The sequence below is a fragment of the Lipotes vexillifer genome, unplaced genomic scaffold, assembly GCF_000442215.2.
Source record: "Lipotes vexillifer unplaced genomic scaffold, Lipotes_vexillifer_v1.1 scaffold717, whole genome shotgun sequence".
In the NCBI taxonomy this organism is placed as follows: domain Eukaryota; kingdom Metazoa; phylum Chordata; class Mammalia; order Artiodactyla; family Lipotidae; genus Lipotes; species Lipotes vexillifer.
In genome coordinates this window covers 4,761,398-4,778,768 of record NW_006798707.1, presented here as the reverse complement: position 1 = coordinate 4,778,768, position 17,371 = coordinate 4,761,398, and the positions used below count along the sequence as shown (strand labels likewise).

The 17,371-nt window shown below is 50.5% G+C and overlaps 1 protein-coding gene across 1 annotated transcript in view; it reads left to right on the top strand.

Annotated features, from left to right (window-relative positions):
- Nucleotides 1-17,371, top strand: part of GALNT14 (polypeptide N-acetylgalactosaminyltransferase 14) — a 233,031-nt gene that overhangs the window by 190,547 nt on the left and 25,113 nt on the right. Inside the window, exons 10-11 of the mRNA XM_007470881.1 lie at nucleotides 12,553-12,679; nucleotides 14,838-14,930. Of these exons, the coding sequence (XP_007470943.1) occupies nucleotides 12,553-12,679; nucleotides 14,838-14,930 (220 nt within the window). The remainder of the gene's footprint in view (nucleotides 1-12,552; nucleotides 12,680-14,837; nucleotides 14,931-17,371) is intronic.

Sequence of the window (17,371 nt, the reverse complement as noted above, 5' to 3'; positions counted from 1 at the left end):
GGAAAGCCCGTCGTCTTTGGACGAGGAAAAAGGGGGGGGGGGGGGGGGGAGGGGCTGGGTCACGTGTTCCAGAACTGCGTAAACACATGGCCAGGTGTGGCCACAGTGGTGTAGGGCTGCCATGTGCAGATACAGGAGAAAGTAGTCGGAGACCCGTCCCATCTAGATGATGACAATGACTGACCCTCCAGTTTCCTCGTGTGTTAAAAGTGTAACACAGGGATGCTTTGGGGGTTGCTGTGGAAATCCATTCAGGTAAGTCTGTAAAACCTCTGGGCACCATGTGGACACAATACATGTTAGTTACCATTTCTTCCCTCCAGCAGGTAAGACCTAAGAGATGACCAGCCTATGAGCTGCACAAGACAGGGATTTGGTCTGTTTGTTCACGGCTATCTCCCTTGCCCAGCATGGTGCCTGCCACGCAGGAGGATTCAGTAACTATTTGTTGAATAAACCACAGGAGAACCATTGTAAAGCAATTATACTCCAATAAAGATGTTTAAAAAAATAAAAACATAAACCGCAAGAGAGGAAGAAAAGTCCGGGGTGTCAGGGCCTCTTCCCCTTTCTGGGTACCGGGGAGCGTGTTTGGCATGGGCTCCCCAGCAGTGGCGCAGGCCAGGAGGAGGATCCATGGGGCTCGTCCTGGCATTTAGCCGTAATCCTGTGCATCGTCCTCTGCCCCTGTTTTCTCCTGTCCCTGTCTCCAGGATGCGTTATGGCTTTCTTCCTCAGTCATTAAGAGTTATTTCCTGGAAATTTATGGCTGTTGGCCTGACCCACAGCATCTGTTCTCCTAAACAGGGCAGTGTAGAGAAATCTATCAGAAAAGTCCGTGTCCTGCCATGTGGGGGCCAGGTTGGAAGCTCGGCAAACAAAGCAGAAAATCCCAGTTCCCACAAACCAAACCAAATCCCCTGACTAGGACTCAGTCCTCGGATGCCATGGGGGTCTTTGTGGTGGCGTTTGAGGGGGGATCTGCCTGCACCAGCCCGGGAGAACTTGGAGCCGGGTACACCCTTGGCGTTCTCAATGGGGACAAGGTCTCTGTCCTTCTGGGCAGAGCCCATCAGATGTCCTAATGTTCACAGTACCTCTCATGATTCTTCCTGATGTGCTCTAGCCTTTATGCCTGTACACTGAATCCTTTCTGCAGCCCTTTTGAGAGACAGCAGTCATCCAGTCTCTGCTCGAATGCTACTGATGATGATGTGTTTGCTGCTTCACAGTATGGTAAGTTCTGTTGTTGAGAATTTTTGCGTAGAATTGTTAGAAAATTCTTCTAAGTCAAAGCCCAGCTTCCATCAGTCAGGCCTTGTTCTGGCCTCTTGACCCACACAAAGTATGTGTGATCCTTCCTTTCCGTGGCAGCCACGTGTGGATGCAGGCAGCTTGTTATTTTCAATGATGTCACATTCTGGTCCAACCTACCAGTACCTTCTCTTTATAGCAATGTTGACACACATCTGCTCACATCCAGGGTGATCTCCTCTTGTTGGTTTCCCAGTGGTTTGACATCACCAAGTGCTGACTGGACCAGGGAAGTAGGGAGGGGCTTCGGGAGGGGTGTGGGAGAGACATTTTACAATCCATCACAAAAGTTTTTAAGTCACAAAAAAAGCACTGCAGACAGCTAACACAGGAAGCACTGTTTTCTCCAATTCCAACATTCCATTATACTATAGCCAACTCCCAGCACTTTAAAAGTCATTTCTGGATTTTTTTTTTTTTTTTAGCATTTTACATGCCAGAACGTGCAGTGCTTTTTTTTTTTTTTTTAATTGGAGTATAGTTGATTTACAATGCTGTGTTAGTTTCAGGTGTACGGCAAAGTGGTTCAGTTATACATATACCTACATATTCTTTTTCAGATTCTTTTCCATTATAGGTTATTACAGGATATTGAATATAGTTCCCTGTACTATACAGTACGTCCTTGTTGGTTATCTGTTTCATATATAGTAGTGTGTAGATGTTAATCCCAAACTCCTAATTTATCCCTCCCCCACCCTCCGCTTTCCTCTTTGGTAACCATAAGGTTGTTTTCTATGTCAGTGAATCAATTTCTGTTTTGTAAATAAGTTCATTTATATATGTTTTTTAGATTCCACAAATAAGTGATATCATATGATATTTGTCATTCTCTGTCTGACTTACTTCACCTAGTATGATAATCTCTAGGTCCATCCATGTTGCTGCAAATGGCATTATTTCATTCTTTTTTATGGCTGAGTAATATTGCATTGTATATATATACCTCATCTTTATCCATTCATCTGTTGATGGACATTTAGGTTGTTGCCATGTCTTGGATATTGTGAATAGTGCTGCTATGAACATTGGGGTGCATGTATCGTTTTGAATTAGAGTTTTCGTCTTTTTCAGATATATGCCCAGGAGTGGGATTGCTGGGTCGTGTGGTAGTTCTATTTTTAGTTTCTTAAGAAGCCTCCATACTGTTCTCCACAGTGGCTGCACCAACTTACAATCCCACCAACAGTGCAGGAGGGTTCCCTTTCTCGACACCCTCTCCAGCATTTGTTATTTGTAGACTTTTTGATGATGGCCATTCTGACCAGTGTGAGGTGGTACCTCACTGTAGTTTTGATTTGCATTTCTCTAATAATCAGTGATGTTGAGCATTTTTTCATGTGCCTGTTGGCCATCTGTATGTCTTCTTTGGAGAAATGTCTATTTAGGTCTTCTGCCCCTTTTTTGATTGAGTTGTTTGGGGTTTTTTTTGGTATTGAGCTGTACGAGCTTTTTGTATGTTTTGGAAATTAAGCCCTTGTCAGTCGCATCGTTTGCAAATATTTCTCCCAGTCCATAGGTTGTCTTTTCATCTTATTATGGTTTCCTTTGCTGTGCAAAAGCTTATAAGTCTGATTAGGTCCCATTTGTCCACCTGCAAAGGACAGATGGTGAAGAGGGGTAAAGGGATCTGCATGTCAGAGTAAAAAATCCCGGCTCCAGTGTATGGCAGGAGGGCCCCTTGCTTCCAAGTCCTAAAGATCCTCTCCCCTCAGCATCACTCATGTCCATCCCCCTCTTACTTTCCTAAATGATTCTCCACCTCCAGTCTGCTCCCCTCAAAGCCATCCCCACACACTCCCGCCAAAGTGCTCTTGGAAATGCCAATCTCCCCCACCCTGCCGGGTTTGGCACCCCCCTGTGGCCCCTTCTTGTCCTAAAGACAAGGCCCACACCATTCCTTGACCGTGTCCACCTCCCCAGCCTTCAGTCCAGAGGCACTGACAGACCCTCCTGCACTGCCCGGACATGCCCAGCCATCTACAGAGATCCAGCCTCCACCCTCCTCCAAGCGCCAAATGGCCACAGATCACAGCTCTGGGGCTGCCTGGCCTCCCCCAGGACTAGGACACCCTCCCTACCCACCCTCTGCCCACTCCCCTCAGCACCCCGCTCTCCTCTCCACTCTGGTACTGGGCCCTCTCGTGTATTTGTCTGTTTTTTCTTCTGTGCCCTCTACCTACAAGAACATTCATCCAACTTCTCGACCTCGATGACTGGAGCGGTGGAAACTGCTCGCTGAATGTGTGTTCAGAGCGGGAGACTGACCAGGAAGGGGGTTCAGGGTGGGAAGGACCACATGTACACAACTCTGAGGCTCCATTTAAAATCAGTCTCCATGCATTAAACAGAGCCTGTGGAGAATAACAATGGCAGGTAAGGATATCTTTCCTTTCCCAAGACGTGGGGTTTCTGTGTGTTCCAGACGTAGTTGCCTTTGTGGCATTGACTTCATTTCACAGCACAGAAGTCCATGAGATCACTGGACAAGGCTCTGGCCAAGGTGACCGGGACCACCATCAGTGGCACGCTGCCTGGCCCGCCCATCTCACTTTCATCTGCTGAGAGCGGCCCCAAGCGGCCACTTGAAAGCCAACCCCAGCTATGCACTCTAGCAGCCCGACCCTGGTGCAATCATTCCCACAAAGCGTTTCCAAGAGGAGCTGAAGTGTTGATAATTACATCTGCAGTTCAGCATAGCAACAGGCTTTAGGGAAATGTGGCTTTCAGCCTTTTATTTTTCAGAAGTGGTTTTGCATTAAAATTGGATGTTTAAACTCCAATTTTCATAACACAGGATACATGGAAAATATCTAATACATCTACTCACTTTAGCTTTTGGTCTTTAGAGGTGAAAGGAACCTGTTGCCCAGTAAAAGTGTGCGTGTGTGTGTGTGTGTGTGTGTGTGTGTGTAAGTGGTGGGGTAGGAGGTGTGCCTTTCCAAAATGGAGGCCTTGGCACATATATGAAGGGAGAGTATGGGATTTCTGGATTTAAAATGGGGAGTTTCTAAAGCATAGAAGATACAAAAGACAACGCTGAGGAGAGAGATGAGGGTCCCAGAGAGGAGCTGCCACCACCAGCTCCCCCATCCCCAGAACACAGTCAAGGACATCAGGCTGTGTCAGGTTTGGCAGGCACACTCCTGTGTGTCAACATGGGCTGTGGAATCAGACAGGCCTACGTTTGAATCCTGCAGTCATCACTAGCTCTGTGTCCTTGGGAAAGTTGCTTTACCTCACTGTTTCTAAGTCTTTAAAGTGGAGACAGTGATCCCCATAGTAGGGGAAGGGCCTCCGCCAAAATACATCCCCGCCCTAATCCCCGTATTAGAGAAAAAAATTATTCTGACACTTGTTAAAATGGTAAGAAAGACTTTATTCAGGACTCTCACAATGGGTGTTAAGGCTATCGCAATGGCAGGGCTCAGGGGTATGGGGCTCAGCTCCAAATACAACAAGAACAGGTGGGGATTTGGATCCAAGGAGCAGGGCCGGGGGCGGTGAATGGAAATTACTAAGAGGGAACATCAAAAGTGGGGGGGGGGTGATAATATTCTTGAAGTGACAACATTATGAAGGAAATAGTAATGGTTAACATGGGTTAAAGGTGAGGTCGACGGGAGAGGAGGGAGGTGGTGTGATTAAAAGGGCAGCATGAGGGATCTTTGCGGTAATGAAACTCTTCTGTGTCTTTACTGGTGAATACATGGACATATGCATGGGATAAAATTGCATGAGGTAAATACACACATACACACACACAAATTCATATACATGAAACTTGGAAACCTGAGTATGATTGATGGATTGTATCAATGTGAATATCTTTGTTAAATTCATGTACTATAATTTTGAAAGACGGTGCCATTAGGGAAAACCATGAAGGGTACACAGCATCTCTATTTTATTTCTTATAATTGTTTGTGAATGTCCAATTATCTCAACATTAAAAGTTTAATTTAAAAACAAAGTGGGGGGAATTCTGCTACACTGACTTAAGGTTTCTTTTTTTTTTTTTTTTTACATCTTTATTGCAGTATAATTGCTTTACAATGGTGTGTTAGTTTCTGCTTTATAACAAAGTGAATCAGTTATACATATACATATGTTCCCATATCTCTTCCCTCTTGCGTCTCCCTCCCTCCCACCCTCCCTATCCCACCCCTCTAGGTGGTCAGAAAGCACCGACCGAGCTGATCTCCCTGTGCTCTGCGGCTGCTTCCCACTAGCTATCTGTTTTACGTTTGGTAGTGTATATATGTCCATGCCTCTCTCTCGCTTTGTCACAGCTTACCCTTCCCCCTCCCCATATCCTCAAGTCCATTCTCTAGTAGGTCTGTGTCTTTGTTCCTGTCTTACCCCTAGGTTCTTCATGACATTTTTTTTTCTTAAATTCCATATATACGTGTTAGCATACGGTATTTGTCTTTCTATTTCTAACTTACTTCACTCTGTATGACATCTACGAGGCCACCATTCACCCTGATACCAAAACCAGACAAGGATGTCACAAAGAAAGAAAATTACAGGCCAATATCATTGATGAACATAGATGTAAAATCCTCAGTAAAATACTAGCAAACAGAATCCAACAGAATGTCAAAAGGATCATATACTATGATCAAGTGGGGTTTATCCCAGGAATGCAAGGATTCTTCAATGTACGCAAATCAATCAATGTGATACACCACATTAACAAATTAAGGAATAAAAACCATATGGTCATCTCAATAGATGCAGAGAAAGCTTTCGACAAAATTCAACACCCATTTATGAAAAAAACCCTCCAGAAAGTAGGCATAGAGGGAACTTTCCTCAACATAATAAAGGCCATATATGACAAACCCACAGCCAACATCGTCCTCAAAGGTGAAAAACTGAAAGAATTTCCACTAAGATCAGGAACAAGACAGGGTTACCCACTCTCACCACTCTTATTCAACATAGTTTTGGAAGTTTTAGCCACAGCAATCAGAGAAGAAAAGGAAATAAAAGGAATCCAAATCGGAAAAGAAGAAGTAAAGCTGTCACTGTTTGCAGATGACATGATACTATACATAGAGAATCCTAAAGATGCTACCAGAAAACTACTAGAGCTAATCAATGAATTTGGTAAAGTAGCAGGATACAAAATTAATGCACAGAAATCTCTGGCATTCCTATATACTAATGATGAAAAATCTGAAAGTGAAATCAAGAAAACACTCCCATTTACCATTGCAACAAAAAGAATAAAATACCTAAGAATAAACCTACCTAAGGAGACAAAAGACCTGTAGGCAGAAAACTATAAGACACTGATGAAAGAAATTAAAGATGATACAAACAGATGGAGAGATATACCATGTTGTTGGATTGGAAGAATCAACATTGTGAAAATGACTCTACTACCCAAAGCAATCTACAGATTCAGTGCAATCCCTATCAAACTACCAATGGCATTTTTCACAGAACTAGAACAAAAAATTTCAGAATTTCTATGGAGACCTAAGGTTTCTTACCAGGGTAATCAGATATGGGGGCCGGGGCAGGCTGGGGGGATGGATTCTCTAAACCGGCTTAGCAGGATTCTTGCTAAAAGGCGATGCAGGCCTGACGAGGGTAAGGAACAACAGTTCATGCCTAGTCAGAGAGAGGGCGAGCCTGAGTGAAGTTTGGTCACGGAGAGCATCTCCTCACCTAGAACCTGTCAGGAGGTTACCTTACACGGCAAAAGGGAGTTTGCAGATGTGATTAAGGCTCCTGAATCTGAAGCTGGGAGAGTAGCCTGGAGTGTCCAGGTGGGCCCAGTCCAATCACGTGGGCCCTTTGCAGCAGAGAACTTTCTCTGGCTGGAGTCAGAAGAGATGGAGCGAAGCAGTCAGAGAGGTTCACAGCCTGGGAGGAACTGGCCTGGCTGCCACTGGTGTGAAGGGGGAGGGGCAGCGTGGATGTAGCAGGGGCCCCTGACCTACAGCCAGTGAGGAGAAGGGAACCGCAGCCCTGCGACCGCGAGGAACCGGCTTCTGCAAACAACCTGAATCAACTCGAGAGCTTCAGAGCCCCCAGAAAGGAACCTAATCCTGCTGACAATGTTGATCGCGGCCTGGAGAGCCCCTCAGCAGAGGGCCCAACCAAACCCACGCTGGGTTGGTGTGGTAATTTGTTACGGCAGCAGTAGAAACACGCTCCCAGGGCCACCGTGAAGACGAATGAGGCCCCGGGCAGCGGCCTTGCCTCGCCTTCGGGCTGCAGGCGAGCAGGTTTGTCAGACGAGCACTGTGTCACACCCGCGGGAACAGTGGGTCCCTCTCGCTTTCTCTTTTGGCCTCACCCTTTTCAGGTTCAGGGGCTCAAGATGAGAGAAGTGGCCTCATCTGAGAACAGCAACCAAGTCTGATGTAAAGTCATCTTCCCCCCACCCAGGTGAGGCTGCTTGCTAAGCCCCCAGGCCCAGGTGCGGTCCCTCAAGGCCACGCTTTTCCAGAGCGGCTGTGGAGAGGTAAAGGGTGCCGCCATGACAGTCGCAGCTGGACAGCCCGTGGTGACCAGGGTGGGCCTGTGATTACTGCTTGTTCGGAAGTCAGGAACCTGGATGCAACCTTGATTGTCCCGGATGGTGTGAAGCATAATTTTGCTCATAGGTTCAAGGTTATCCTTTGTGGCCCAATAAGATTGCCTCTACTCGAGTCCGTGTACTCATTAAAAAATAATAACAGAGCTTTCTAGCCCAGGTGGCCCTGGGAACGTAAAGATTCTTGAAAGGAAAGGTCCCTGTCACCACATTTGTCTGTGTGGACGGATGAGTGGCTGTCTCTTACTGACCATCACTGTCCCCTGCAATCCCTTTGTCCTCACTAGATTTCAGCTCGGCCAGAGGGAGAGTGGATAATGCTATGTAGACAATAAATGTGTCTGTATACAGTCCATGAGGTTCCATTTAAAACAGGCCCACTGCCTTCAGGGGAGCCCGTGTCTAATGCTCCCTTTGCCTTTGTGTAGAAACCGGGCTATCAGAGGAGATTTCAACTGGACCTATATGGCCAAGGAGTGGTATAGGAATAGCTGTGATTCGGTTCCTGGGGAGGAAGCTGTCCCCTTTCCCCTGAATTCCTGTCCACCGTCACGGCTCGTCAGGTAGACGTTGGCTCTGGTTAAGGGTTGGGGGCTTATGAGCGCTGGCCAAACTGCTGATGAGCTGATGAGGAAATAGAAGGAAAGAGCTGAGAACAGAGGCTGGGGGAGGGCAGTTTATTCCCAAATATTAATCTGAAGTTTAAAGAAAAGAAGAAGGCAACGGTGCCCCCAGTGAGGATGGAATAATTACACATCTCCCTGCCTGGAATTCAGAGCGGATTTGGGGCTGCGTGACATCCATCACCAGGGAGATTATGCGGGTGCTGACTCAGTGAGAACCGCCCACAAACTCCCTACATCATCTTTTGGCTCCTTCACTTAAGAAAGTGATGACTTTGCAGGAACTGCAGACATGGCAAGTGGAGGGTCTGGGCTCTACCTGGAAGGCCCACTGCTTTACACCTCGGTCTACGGCCCCACTGCTTGGACCTCGGGATCACAAGCCTTTCCCAGAGGCTTCAGCACAAATCCGTGAATCACCGGACCTGGCTTGCAGTCCTGGGAGGATACACGTTGTTATCCTGAAGTCAGTGGTGTGGTTAAGGGTAGGACAACTATATGTCCTAGGTTTTAAATACTCCACGCTATGGTACCTGAAAGTCATTACACTGATCTGAACACTCCAAGCTTCATCACCCAGACTGCCTTGACTCTGGCGGAGGCACAGCGAGGCATGTGTCTCAGGTCATCTTGGATACGACAGTCTGGACTCCAGAGGAGAGAAGCTCTTACTGCATCTCAGGCTGCAGCCTCTGTGGGCACCATCAGCTGGCCAGAAGCAGAGCTGAGACAGGCAGGTGTCAGGACTGGATGAAGGAGTGCATAAGGTAGCTGGTTATAGATTGGTCTCTCTGGTTCATCTGTGAGTGCCCTGAAGTCAGGATCTTCGTGTCCACAGCTGCGTTGGCTGATGGTGCGTGTTCACACTGAGTGAGATGGGGTCAGGGCAAGGGCAGGAGTTTTGGAGCTGGGGAGATGGGCTTCAGATGCCAGCTACCCTCTGTCAGTTGTCCTTTCGGGACTGCTTCTGCGTCGTAAAAAACATCCACAACCGCATGTGGGGTTGTTAGGATGACTAATAAGTTACTGCCTGAGGGAGGACCAAAGCCCAGCCCAGGAATAAATGAAAGAGTCCTTTCCTCCCCTGCAGAACTGAGATACTCTGATGTTTTAAAGAAGCACAGACACAGGAAAACGAAGAGGAAGGATGGTTTTAGAGGCAGAAGAGAGGAGGCAGCCTGCAGAGGGCTGTTAGGGGATATGCTGATGGGGTGGAAGACGTACTGCATCTGAGGGCATCCAGCGCACCTCGACAGAGCGTCAGGCAGCCACGGAGGTCAGTGCTGGGGCCCGGAGCAGAGCTGGGCTGGTGGGATAGGGGTGAGTCCTCAGCGTCAAGCGAATGTTGGGGTCAGCTGAGGAAGCAGTGTCAGCAAGGCACTCAGAGATAGCGCCTTGGGGTGGAGAATGCCAGAAGCCCAAAAGGAAGGTGGAGAGGAGAATGGTACTTTCTGAGGTGGGGTCTGTGCATGATGGTGGCAGAGTGGGGGGGGGGGCAATAGATTCAGAGAGAAGCAGAATGCTGGGTGAAGAAAGCACAGGGAGAGGAACAGGTTTCAGGGGCGGGGAGGGTGGGTGGCACTGAGGCACAGGTTGGAGGGATTTGCTTTGCAAATGAGGAGGGACTTATGTCTCATTTGAATACATGTAAGGAAGAGACCATAGCTGAAATGTATGCATATTTTTGGAAGAAAGCTGGCACAGAATTGGTAGGTTATATCCAGTAAGCAAGGCCTCCATCTCTGGTTTTGAGGGATGAGAGGGTTTTCCTTTTGGGGAACTGGAAACCCTGTTTTGAGGTCCTGGAGAGGAGCTGATTATTGGAGCCCAGTAGACCTTAGCCCTGGAGGCTAAATTCACACGTGTACCATCACAATTCCTTGCACCGAGCCCTCTGCCCCTTCGTGCATCACTGCAAGGTGGAGAGCTGGATGTTGGCCGTCAGCTAAGCTCACTCATCATCCCCTGCCAACGCCAGGCCGGTGCCCCCGATTCCAACCAGGCAAACGCCGGGGCGCCGTGTATCGTGGATTTCTATGGAGAGTCAAAATCTCAGGTGTTAAGTACCACAGATTTCAACTGCCTCCTGTGGCAGAAGCAGGAAGCTGTAAATCATCTAGGAAGTTGGAAGTGGGCACAGGTGGGCGATGCCATTGGCGTCCACGTCTTAAAGAGACGGCCTGCAGAGGAATGTCTTGTAAATGCTACTGAGCTTCGCAGCACACTTAAGTGTTTTCACAGTTATTCTTGAAATTCCATTTCATTTGATGTCAACGGCAATCCTGTGGAGTACTTTTATGATCTTCATTTTACGTGTGAGGAAACCCGGCCTCAGCGAGGTCAAGCAGGTTTCCCAGCGACACGGCTAGTGGGTTACTGCAGACCTGGGGCCACGACCCCAAAGCCAATTTCTTCCCATCTCTCCCCGACCCTGTGTTCTTGCCATCATCTGACAGCACTCTTGAGACGTCCTTTCTTCATCCTAGTGTCCACGTTGCCCCAACTCTGAGGGAAATCCGAGCTTGCTGGAAATGAGCTGTAGCCTGTCTGGGAGGGTACCTGGGCAGCGGGCGACAGCTGTCAAGGCAGCCTGGCCTGCAACTTTTCCAGGGACACGGGGCAGGAGGCAGGAGGGGACAGGTAAAGGGTGACTGAGGACAGGCGAGTATGAGAGCAGGTGAAGATCAGGATGAAGAATCTGTGTCCAAGCACTTGAAGAAACCCAGGGAAGTGGGGCCCAAGGTGCTGGAGGGTGCAGGGCACGTCGTACGTGGTGGGACAGCACTGGAATACCCGCATCCTCATTTCCTGCTCATGGACACCCGGGCCGCTTCCAGGGGCAGTTGCCCACGGGCACGGGATTTTCCCGAGCCATCCTGTCCTCCTCTTGCTTGAGCTTGACTGCAGAAGCATGGGCCAGGCAAGCATTTCAGATGGGCAGCCAGTGGCGTGCAGCAAGGAGGCTGCCCTGGGTGCAGTCCGTAAGGGGATGCACCATCTGTGGAGGAGTTAACAGCGATTATAAAACCCCTCACAGTGTTCAGCGATTCCAAACCAGGGCAGTGATGAGAGATACTCCGCCACCACCCCTGAATTCCGCTGCTTCCTTCTGGGGTAGAACCGCTGCTCCAAGCCTGCAGGAAGCAGCCCTGAGGGAGAAATGCACCCGCCAGCCTAGTCCCAGCGCCCCTGCTAACTCCACCCCTCCCCCCATCCCGGAGGTCCCTGCAGCAGCAGCCAACGGGGAAAAAGGGGTTTGTGTGCAAATCCCCACCCAGGGGAGCACCTCCAACAAGAGCTTCGAGGCTTCCAGCACTTTCTATGGCTGCTCCCGGCTCTTGACTGCGGCTCAGACTTCCTCCTCCGGGCTAAGATTCAGGGGCCCTTGCAGCGGGTAGAGTTGCCGTCTCAGTGTCGGGAGGCTCTGTCCTGGACACCTTGTCCAGGTACCTCCTGGGAACTGGTCCTCTCTGTCCTCTCTCCTCCAGGCCACGTGGATTGCTAGCCTGTCAGAGTGGCAAACACACTTACTCCATGACAGCCCCTTCTATCTGGACCTTGACCATCAGAAAATTCTCCCATAGTCTCCAGTGGAAATTCTTTCTCCTCAGTCCTGGCCCTAACCCTCTGGGATCATATGAGCTCGTCTAATCCATCTTCCACGTGCTCAAAAGCAGCTCTCTCATAGCCCCCAGGCTTCTCTTTCCAGGCTAAAGCATCATAGCAGTGGCCCCCGCCGTGCAGGCCCCTGTGTTCCAGAGGCCTCCATGAAGGCGGGGAACAGGGGTTGATTTTTCTGTGCTCCTCCCTGCCGCCCACTGTTTCCCTGTTAACTCAAACCACCCTCCCAGGTGTGAGTTGTTACCATCCTTGTTGTGGGCCGGGAAGCCGAGGTTGCCGGGCCAGTGGAGCACGCTGGTAACCGCTGCACCCGAGGCTGGGTGCGGCCGGCCCTCCCCGCTCCCTGGGATTCCCTGGCGCCTGGAGTCTCAACACTGCCATCCTGTGCCCCTCCGTCCAGGAGGCAGAGCAGTGATGGGGGGCATGGCTGTCTTGCAGAAATCTCCTTCAGGGTGTGGATGTGCGGGGGCAGCCTGGAGATCATCCCCTGCAGCCGAGTGGGCCACGTCTTCCGGAAAAAGCACCCGTATGTTTTCCCAGATGGAAATGCCAACACGTATATAAAGTAAGTGTGCGCTGCAGTGGCCGAGGGCTTTTGTGGTGATGGGTTGCTGCTGCCCTGGGTTCTCTGGTAGGTCGCCCGAGTGTTCTGGATGGACAGGGGCTGTGGGTCCTGCTCGCTGGGCCGCTGCCTGAGCAGGAGAGGTCAGGCCTGCCCGTCCAGCTTCAGGCTGGAAGCCCCAAGGCTGTTCTCCACTGTTGGCTTCCAAGGCTTCGCAAGGCCCCACATGTAGCCTTGGGGGCTTCAAGTCACTGGGCAGCACCATCCTGCAGGGCTCAGGGCCCTGGGTATTTTGGGTTGTTTGGGGTGGGGGAAGGGTGACCGTTTTGCCCCTGAGTTCTAAAGATCCGCTGCTCCCACCTTGAGGCTGGGAAAGGCCCTTGGGAAGATTCGGGAACGGGGAGGCACAAGTAGATACAACCCACCTGACTGCTCCAGGGCCTCGAGGGTGCACAGAAGCTGCCAGGCTGGCGTAGGCCCTGCGGCCCTGGGCTCCTTTCCTGGGACTTGTCATCTCCTGCCTGGGGACAGGACGAAGATCCTGGGGTCTCAGTGACCCAGCGGTGCCCACTTGCGTATTCCTGCTCCCTCCTTCCATATGCCCTTCTGCTTTCCGTGATTTTTTTCTTCAACCTTTCTCCTTTTCTTTAAAAATAATTCCTTACGCCTCTTTCTCCTTTTGTTCTTCTGGTCCTCCAGCTTCGTCTCCCCTTATCTCTTGTCACTTGACAGCTCACTCCCCATTTATTTCCACTTTGCTCTTTTTTTCTCTCATTTGGTCCATTTGGGGGAAGCGCCTCTTTTGGTGTTTTTCTTCCCCTGTGGTGTGTCTGGGTTCTCCCGTCCTCGGTTTCTCCCACGTATGGACAGCTGTGGGTGTGGACAGGTGTGGCAGCGTGATGGGCTTGAACAGGGAGAAAGTTGACCCCATGCTGGGCAGGGCAGGGTAGGGTAGTGAGAACCCAGTCAGCAGGGACAGGAACAAAGGCAGGGCTGCCTGGGCTCTGGGCTTTTACAGGGAAAGGTGATCTGGGGGCGCCCGGCACAGGAAAGCGGTGGGGCTGTGATGGGGAAAGGGGCCAGCCTGGGAGTGAGGGGGCAGAGCCTTGGGCTCCAGAATGTTCCTTGTGTTTGAGACTGGGCCCTGGCCAGCGGGCATCCTGCGTGCCACCAGCGGGTCATTGGAGGGGAGGGAAATGTGGGACAGTGTCTCATCGGCAGCTTCCAGTTTGCCGGCGGTTAGGCCAGTGAAGGGAGGCGGCAAGGCTCTGTTAGCTGCCTTCTGAGCACCAAGAGCTGGGCTGCGTGTGCATGACTCCTTCCAGGTTCACGGTCTGGAAGGGCGTGCCACGCTCCGCTGTTGAATGCCTCTGTTCCACACAGAAGCAGAAATCTGGAGGGGCGTGGCCTTTCTGGTGAGACTCCGAGTCCACGCGCTCGGGCCTTGGCAGGTGCTGCTTCAGCCCTGCTTCTGGCTTCTGATTGTTTTCCCACATCCTCTCTTCCTGGTACCCCTGCCTCCTGGACAGCTGAGCAATGACATCCTCCGTGTCGGTCTCTGTCTCTTTTTCTGTGACCTTGGATGTCAAACTCAGAGCGAATAGCTGATTTTTTAAAAACTTCAGAGTCCTGGCAAACGTTTGACCGAGATGGCGTGATTGCTTAATTCTTTACACCTGCACCAAGCTAATCACGTGGCCTGTGGGAACCCGTGCATGACTGGCTGTCCGCTTGGAGAGCTGGGCCCTGGGCTGAAGGGGAGAGCTCTGGAGCAGGTGCCCGCGGACGGCCAGAGGTGAGATGGTCGGCACTTGCTCCTCTTGTACTGGCATCAAAGGGACGTACCAGATTCTCCTGGCTCTTTTCTCCCCGATTTTTTTCTCTTTTGAGGGCGACAGAAGTTCAGTTTCTGGTGTAATTTCTCTGGCCTGTGCCTTTTGGGAAAAGAGTATGTAGTGACTACTAAAATCCTGTGTCTTGGGGTAGAGGTCCCTTTGGAGGTCGGTGGTAGTGGCTGGGCTCAGCACTGTGGGGAGAGTAATGTTACTGGACCACGGGGGGCCCCACGGGGGTGACGCTGCCAGCTTGCCGCTTGCGTATATTTTACCTGGACACGTCCCAGGTCCTCTCTGACCCTCCCCGACACCCCCTGTCTCCTCAGGAACACCAAGCGGACAGCTGAAGTGTGGATGGATGAATACAAGCAGTACTATTACGCTTCCCGGCCATTCGCCCTGGAGAGACCCTTTGGAAAGTAAGTGTCCCTCCTGGTTTATTTGTGCAAAGGGCCAAGAGCCCCAACTCACAGGCCTGAGGAGAGCGGGTCCCAGCAGGCCTGTGTGCTCAGCTGGTCTCCCGAGCCTCCAGGGCCCAGGCTGGGTCTCTTCTCCCTTCGTGCGCCTTCTTACTCCTGCCCAGTTCTGGCTGCAGGGCCTCGGACAGCTCTTGTGGGATGACCACCGGGCAACCTGGGCCATCTACTCAGTGGGCAGAGCTGTGCCTTGTGCAGTGGACTGGTGTTTCCAGCTTTTTATAGAAAGGTGGGGTGCTGGGCTAAGCAGCCCTGGTCCCTCCAGGTCGGAGTTCCTTCCTTCTGGTCCTCAGCTGCCCAAGCCTAAATCTTCTGCCTTCCTAGGAGGAACGGTACCATGCGATCTCCTCTAGAGCCGGGCTCCAGCTTCGTGGGGGTCGAAGAGAGAGAAATTAAGGGCCAGATACCATTACATGAGATATCCCATTAGTCCTCTGCAAACTGAGAAATGGGTATAATTACCCCTGTTTTACAGATGAGGAGACTGGGTCCCCTGCAGGTTCAGGGACTTGCCCTGGATCACACCATTACAGGAGGGGGAGAGGAGGCTCAGGTCACACCTGTCAGATTCCAAAACTCTGTGATGTTGCATTCCCCAGCCCAGGGTTGATTTGAGTAGAGAAAAATGGCAACTTCATTGCTGTTATCATTCGTCTTTTGCGGGGGGCAGCCGGTGGCTTTTGTCATCTAATGTCCCTCAGTCATTCTAAGGCTGTCGACAGATGGGATTTTTGCAGCCTACTCTCCATAGGTCGAGCCCATCACTGCCCGGGAGGATTAAATCAGAGGCTGCTAAAGTGATTTGTATTTCTGAAACCATAAACCCACACTGTTCTCCACTTTTCCTACTCAGAGCCTCCCACGGCGTTTATTCTGAGTCCTCAGCCAACTTCCGGTCTTTTGGCCATGTGGGTCCACCCCTCCTTTCTTCATTGCCCTCCCTCTCCAACTTGGGTTCCACCTTCTTGCTTAAAGAGAATGCTTAAAAGATGTTGTCCTCAGATCTCTTGCTCTGTTGGGCATCTATCAACCCTCCCTGGTGAAGTTCTCTTAACCCTGGATGAACCCGACTTTGTACCGTTTCCTCCCCGGTTCGTAGGCTGCTGAACAGTTCTGGGACTATCAGGCGGTGCTGCTAGCACTCCGTGGCCATCAGGCCCAGGGAGGCCCTTGGTGGACCTCTTGAGCCTGCCACCTTGCCTGGCCAGCATTCTCCCTCAATCTCCATTTGTACCTTTTCCACTACTCCCCAGCTCCTGAGTCCACCCCACTCCTTTCACTCACAGAAGATGACACCTCTGTTTTGTAGATGAAATAGCACCAACTTCCCAAGACAGACGAACCTGTATCTGCACCATCCTTCTGTCTCTTTCATCTTGAAGGATAAGGTGTGCCTCCTGTTCTCCGGACACCCTCTTCCCCGCTGCATTCATTCATAAATCATCATTAATCGAGGTCCCACCGCCTGGATTCATCTCCTCCTGCCTGTCGGCTTCTCACACTTTAATGTGCACACAGATCTCCCGGGGATCTTGTTAAAGTGTGGATTTTGGTTCGGTTGGTCTGCAGTTCTGTAAGCCCCAGGTGGTGCCGTGCTGCTGGTCTGAGGACCTCAACTGAAGGAGCGAGGTTTCAGGGTGATGGTTGCCAAACTGTCTGTACATCGCAGTCACCTGGGGAGCTTCAAAAACTCTGCTGCCTCTACTCCACCCCCAGAGAGTGGATTTCCCCTGGGCTGTGGCCTGGGCTGTAGAATTTGTAAAAGAACCATCCCCCCACCATCAGGTGATTCTAATGCACAGACAGTGTGGGAGCCCCCCGTTCTAGGGGACTTTGCCCTCTGTGTGCCTTCACTCTCCCTGATCACCCATCTCTCTTCTCTATTACATGGTCCCCATTGGCATTTAAATTTGTTCAGTATCTTACATAGTTTTTAAAAACAAAAAAGGAAAAGAAGGAAAGAAAACTATAAGAACTCTCCCTCAGGGGCTTCCCTGGTGGCGCAGTGGTTGAGAGTCCGCCTGCCGATGCAGGGGACACGGGTTCGTGCCCCGGTCCGGGAAGGCCCCACATGCCGCGTCTGACTGGTGTGAGGTAATACATCATTGCAGTTCTGATTTGCATTTCTCTAATGATTGGTGATGTTGAGCATCCTTTCACGTGTTTGCTGGCAATCTGTATATCCTCTTTGGAGAAATGTCTGTTTAGGTCTTCTGACCAATTTTGGGTTGGGTTGTTTGTTTTTTTGATATTAAGCTGCATGAGCTGCTTGTATATTTTGGAGATTAATCCTTTGTCAGTTGCTTCATTCTCAAATATTTTCTCCCATTCTGAGGGTTGTCTTTTGGTCTTGTTTATGGTTTCCTTTGCTGTGCAAAAGCTTT